The sequence below is a fragment of the Triticum aestivum genome, chromosome 6B (assembly GCF_018294505.1).
Source record: "Triticum aestivum cultivar Chinese Spring chromosome 6B, IWGSC CS RefSeq v2.1, whole genome shotgun sequence".
Lineage (NCBI taxonomy): Eukaryota > Viridiplantae > Streptophyta > Magnoliopsida > Poales > Poaceae > Triticum > Triticum aestivum.
In genome coordinates, this window is record NC_057810.1 from 481,696,128 (window position 1) to 481,702,085 (window position 5,958).

General features: G+C 48.5%; 1 protein-coding gene across 1 annotated transcript; it reads right to left on the minus strand.

Moving 5' to 3' along the window:
• Positions 1 to 3,277: 3,277 nt before the first annotated feature.
• Positions 3,278 to 4,710, minus strand: LOC123137583 (putative GEM-like protein 8). Its single transcript, XM_044557402.1, has 2 exons — positions 4,279 to 4,710; positions 3,278 to 4,107 (listed from the first exon to the last, which is right to left on the minus strand). The coding sequence occupies exons 1-2, from the start codon at positions 4,532 to 4,534 to the stop codon at positions 3,653 to 3,655; spliced, it is 711 nt and encodes a 236-aa protein (XP_044413337.1). The 5' UTR covers positions 4,535 to 4,710; the 3' UTR covers positions 3,278 to 3,652.
• Between the last annotated feature and the right edge of the window lie 1,248 nt (positions 4,711 to 5,958).

The window sequence follows — 5,958 nt, forward strand, 5'->3', positions numbered from 1 at the left end:
GGGATTTGCTCGTCCGATGATGGAGAGATATTGGCCCTCTCGGTGTGATGACATCCATCATCGTCTGGCCAGACAAGCTGACTAGGTCACTGGGATGGTGGGACATGTTAATGAGAAAGAAGAACAAAACCGATACCGAGGAGACCGGTTTAGTGAGCATGAGAATGGCTCAAGAGGATATCGATATATCTCACCTCAGGTTTTGTAAAGTATCATGAAGCAAAGGGAATAGCACAAGATAACCAAAGCTTCACTCAAATATTATTCGTGTATTCATATGGATCAATATGGATGTCCACGGTTCCACTATTGGTCATTGAACGAAAGGGAGTTTCATTCATGTCTATGTTTTACCGAACCTATGGGGCCACAAGCTTAAGGGGATCACGATCTGCTGACTGCTAGTGGAATACGAGTTATAAGAAAATATTCTCGGAATAGTTTTGAGAATATAAGAAATAGTTTCGAGTGAAATCGGAAGTGTTTCAGGGTTATTGGAAGAGTTTCAGGTAATACCAAAAAATGATATATAGGTGGAAATTGTTTCTGAGGACTTACATATAAATTATAAAGGGATCTAATATGATTAGGAGGCCCCTGAAATTTATTCGTAGTTAATGGACCAAAGAAAATAAGAGAAGTCCTCTTATGGGAGAGTTAATGAGCCCTATGGCCCATTAGTGGAGGCGCCCCAAGGGGAGGCCGAATTGGGAGGTGGAGTTTGACTCCACCACCCCCTAGGCCGGCGCAAGGGGAGGGGAAACCCTTCCCCAAGTCGGCCACCCCTCACTCTCCCTTCAAACTATATATATACTAGAGGATTTTGGCCTTTGTAGATACAAGTTTTTGAACCTCTTCTAGTTCTAATTTAGACTTGCTCTAGATTAGAGCTAGACCTAGTTCTCTCTAATCCTCATAATAGAGAAGCCATGTGTGGTTTTCTTCTTCTCCCTCTAATTCTCCAGCGACGATTAGCTCTTGATGGCAAAGCGTTGCCGGGTCGTGAAGCATGTACTCTTGCAATTTGTAGAGAGGTCGTGCTTTCGGTCTTCGGTTCAAGGGATTGTTCGTGGGTTCGAGGGACTTCATCACGATCTACACCAACTCTTCATCCGTTGCAACTCGAAGTTGGTAGCGATCCGATATAAACCTCTAATGCGTCTTCATAGTGTTCCTGGACCTTGATCGTAGGATGGAATTTTCTACTACGTTTCCCAACAGCAAGGGCCTAGACTTTAGGGGGGGTGAGGGTTGGGTTTATCTTTAGCGCAAGGTTCAAGTCATCATAGTCACTGCAATAGGTGAAAATGATGGCTCGGAGCGAAAGCCTCCCATGTGGGTTGTTCCATCTTCGGAGGTATTACTCTTGATCCCTTGACTTGCATTTGATCTCTTGGTTCTATGTTGCTCATGTTTCTTGAATTTCCGCGGTGAAAACCTCAAGTATAACCTTCATTGGTTGTAGGTGGTAAAGACGACATTTTTCTCATTGTTCCCTTGTTAAGGGCAATGTCTAGATTTGCTCAGACTCTCTCTTCAAGGCTCATGATCTGGCCTTAGAGGTTGGATCGGGCGTCCACGGCACGCTCGTGCACCGTTCTCCCCACATAGGCTTCGTTGTTGGAGAACCTTTATCGTAGTTAGGGTGTTACGAACGACAGTGGTTGATGATGAAGTTTTGCTACTGTGTTGATAATTCGGCGGGATCATGACCTTTTTCTTTCTTTCTTGTTATTGCGTCATAATTTGGATGTATGCATACTCGATGCCTTGACTAGCTCATTATGTCCTATTGCTACAGACTGTGTATATTGTCCTTCACAAAACAAAACAGTTATCTCAGTGTTCCCTAAAAAAAAGAACAGGTATCTCAGTGAGTTAAGGCCTAATCTGGTGACATCCTTTGACCGTTATCAACAATTGACAAAGGACTAGGACCTCTAGCCATACACATTCCTTTTTACATTCTCATTCTATTGCTTGTAAACCTGCTTGTCCATTTGACTGTTCTATGTCTATTGTGTCCAGGTGTTGCTTTTCTCTGTTTATATGCAGTCTTTCACTGAAAGGCGTTAACCTAAGCACCAGCCCTTGGTTCGGTTGTAGCATTGACCCTTCTGGGCCTTAGTAGTTTTTAAAAGCAATGCTCAACAACTTTCCGTCTAAAAGATGGAAATCCAAAGGTAGAACTGCGAGGTCTGTTTCTGAGGCGATGAACTTATGACGTCGAAAAGAGGCGACGAACTGACGTTGGCGATAACTTCGGAGGCAAGACATATGCATCACGTACTGCTCCATATAGCCTCCCATAACTTTTCTTTCAAGTGGGGTGAAAGACCGAACAAAAGGGCAAAGGTCTACCTGATCGGATAACTGCGTGAAGATTCTAAAATGGCACTATCGGATGGTCCAATCCGGCAGGTGAAAGCAAATTGTTGAGCCAAACATGGAAGGGAAATAATTGTAACAAAGGCAGATGCAAAAGCCAGAAGTGCATATCCCTCCTCCTCCTCCTTGGCCCCCAAACCAAAGGTTGCCTGCCATTGGGCACTTCGTGGCTAAGGTTAGAACATGGACATGGGACATGCACGGCCGGCTTTGGCAGAGCCAAGGGATCTCCAGTCCACTCTGACTGATTCAGCCCTATTAGTGTAGTACTACTGTTTAGTTTATTTCTCATACAAGTAAAATATGATTGCTAGGTGGATAAGAATGGCGGAATACTTGGTACTGACGAGTGAAAACTGAAAGCTTAGTTTGCAAGTTAGTCGATTGTGCAGGTCAGCGATCACATTTTCTGTATATCCTACCTAATGATGATTTTTCTCATGTCTTGATAGCAAGCCTGGGCTGTTTATTTGTCAAAGCAATCCAGCAACCTGATTAATTCGGACTGGGTCTTCTTTGGAAGCAGAGAACTGAATCCAGTCTCTTTCAGTGAGATGCGTGGTGGAGATTGTTGCGCAAATGCTACGTACTTGAACAGTTAGATATCGATATGTCATGAACACGTTCGGTGTCGGAATTCTTCAGACATCAACTGCAAGCAATAAATCACTACCATAACTACAGTAGCCTCTTGATATGTTCTTAGCTGTCAGAATTTGATGGAACTACAGGTGATGTGTAATACTCAATATAAGACGTTTTTTGACATTGTTATGGGACAGAGGGAGTACTACTGATACTGATATTGGTGTCCTGCAGGCCAAATTCAAGATGTCAGTGCAGTGCAAACAATCTCACATAACAGATAAGGAGTGAGATCACGGAATGATTTTGCAACTGACCATATGGAATGCCAGTTATCTATTATCTCAAATACTGTACTATATAAGTATGTTTTACTCTAGGAAAAAGAATGGATATCTGAAACTTGCTCACTGCACTGCACACATATGAATGAAGGCTATCATTTGCCGTTCCCACCCAACCATTCCTTTCCCAAGCTTGTTCATGAAGTTCATCTTCCCCAACCCCGAAAACATCCATCACCAGCCGTCATGCACTGGCATAACAACGACATGTTGTAGCACTTGTAACAACTTAACCTACACATACACAGATCCTAGCACCATCTAAACAACGTACAGGCACAAAACACAAGGCGTGTGCAGGGACGATCTCCGGCCGACCGGCCGCGCGCGCGTTGTCATCGCCGTGCCTGCGCGATGGCCTGCTCCAGGTGCTGCAGCGACCTGTGGTAGCTGACGAAGCCCATGAACCAGAACTCGAAGCCGTCGTTGGTGAGCACCTCGATGTAGCGCTGCTCCGGCTTGTGCTTGTTCTCGGTGGGCACGGCGCGCCTCACCTTGCGCAGCGGTATCGTCACCTTGTACGGCACGCGGAGCTTGGCGCCGTCGGGGGCGGCCACCGCCAGCGAGCGGTCGCTGCGGAAGGCGACGCGCTCCGTGGACACGAAGAGCATCCCGGCGATCGGCCCCGCCGTGGTGGACAGGTAGCACTGCGACGCCCTGACCAGCCGCTCGTTCTTGTCCACGGAGAACCACTGCCGGAACACCTTCTCGACGCCGCCGGCCTGGAGGATCCTGGCGCCCAGCGTGAGCTTCCCCTTGACCGTCTCCGACAGCTTTGGCCCCAGAGTCACTGCATACGTTGGGAACAAGGAATAATTCAGTCTAACAATCTCTTAGTAATTGATGACGGACGCATACGGTACGACCAAGAAGAAAGAAAATCAATTTTCTTTCTGATTGGTTGGCGTTCCGTGTTGAATGGAATTAAACAAGAACAGACAAAACAGCGGTAATTGCTTACCGTGTTCTTTGATGCCCTGGGCGATCTTTCCCCTCTTCCTGCGAACTTGGCTCGTCTGGTCGCGATCGGTCGCCGTCGAGCCGTTGGAATCGCCGTCGTTGTTGTTGATGGATTGGAAGGAACCGGAGACGAAGCCGCCATGATCAGGGGGGGTGATCGCCTCCTCCACCTCCGGGAAGTCGGGCTCCTCTATGCCGTAGGCCGTGCTGTTGACCGGGATCCCAATCACATGATCCTGATTCGTTGCCCCCTCCATCGCTACTGATCGATCAACCCAGCTCGCAAGCAAGGAATCCCTCGCCCTTGTCCCAATCCGCTGCTCTGCTCCGTCTCCTGCTCTGCGTCGTCGGTGCGCCGAAAGTAATGTGCGGTGGTTGTTGTTGCTGGTAAGCTCAGGTCCAAATTGAGAAGGGGGAGAGCCCGTTTTATAGGCTTGGTGGCCACTCGACTCCACCAGAACCGCCCGGCTGGCGGTCTATACCATACGAATAGTAGTACATACTCCCTCCGCCCGGACATATTTGTCCGGCGAATGGATGTATCTAAATGTATTTTAGTTCTAGATACATCCATTTGTATCCATTTCTATGACAAGTATTTCGGGACGGAGGGAGTATAGTAATTCTGCGAGCGCACTTTGGAATTGAGAATGGATGGAACAGTCCTCATCCTCTCATCATGATAAAAAGTAGGCTTGGCGCTAGAAAAAGAGCTCGGTGGCTACCTAACTTTGCGAGGGCATGGGACCCGCCGCGTGCTGCTGCTTTTCGGTGTGTCATCCGTTTGTGTTTTCGCGCACGGAGGGAACCTTTTCTCCTCTGAAGAAAGTCTCCAACTCGTCCAACCGGTTCAGTTCAAGTGCATATGCATTTTGTGCTCCACGCTAACAATATCGCACAATCCGCATCACCGCATGCATTGCAAGATGATGCATATTCCATCATCGGTTCGGTGTCTGCCGGGGTTCACGAGATTGCGCCAAATGGCCGATCCCAGCATTGTGGCCGGCAGGCCGATTGGCGGTACCCGTTTTTGCACGCAAACAGAATACTACAAACCTGCGAGCACCGTCAGTCAGTGGCATTGACAGAGAAAGGAATCCACGGAGATGCAGACGGAAGAACCTATACCTACAAGGCTACAACAAACGTCGATGGCCTGAATGAGTCAGACGGGGGCACACCTAGATCCGCATCGGATCAAAATCATGGCTCCCCAAAGGCCGTGACCGGAAAGCAGGGGCGAGTGGACGACGACGCCTTTGACGAGGCCGACGGGGTCGTCCCTACCGGCGCCACCAAGGGCCGTTAACTAACCGCCATGGCCTACGCTGCATACACACAGGGCAAAGCTGGAAGCGTCACGAATTCGGCCGCACCGTCCCTGTCCTCATGCTGACTTTCGCCTTTGCTTTCCCTATGACTATGGCCACGGAGGCCCCGGTCACTAGCTGCTCCCCATAGCTTCGCCAGCGCCGCGTCCGACTACGCGCCGAGTCACCACCCGCCCCGCGCATTCGCGGTTGTTTTTCTGCATGTTGGACAACGCCGCTGGTTCGTTGGTTGGCTCCCGATCCGCTGCAGCGAAGCGACTGGTAATTGCTTGCTGGTTTTTTACTTTCACGTCCTCCTTTTGTTTATTTTTCCTTTTCCAAAGGGTGCTGTCACTTCTTCGTTTCCT

What these genes read in the sequence shown, in the direction of transcription:
- LOC123137583 (XM_044557402.1), bottom strand. Translation starts at nt 4,534, where the DNA reads ATGGAGGGGGCAACGAATCAGGATCATGTGATTGGGATCCCGGTCAAC. An exon ending in CCAGGGCATCAAAGAACACG is followed by an intron (nt 4,108 to 4,278) that starts GTAAGCAATTAC and finishes CAACGTATGCAG; the next exon opens with TGACTCTGGGGCCAAAGCTG.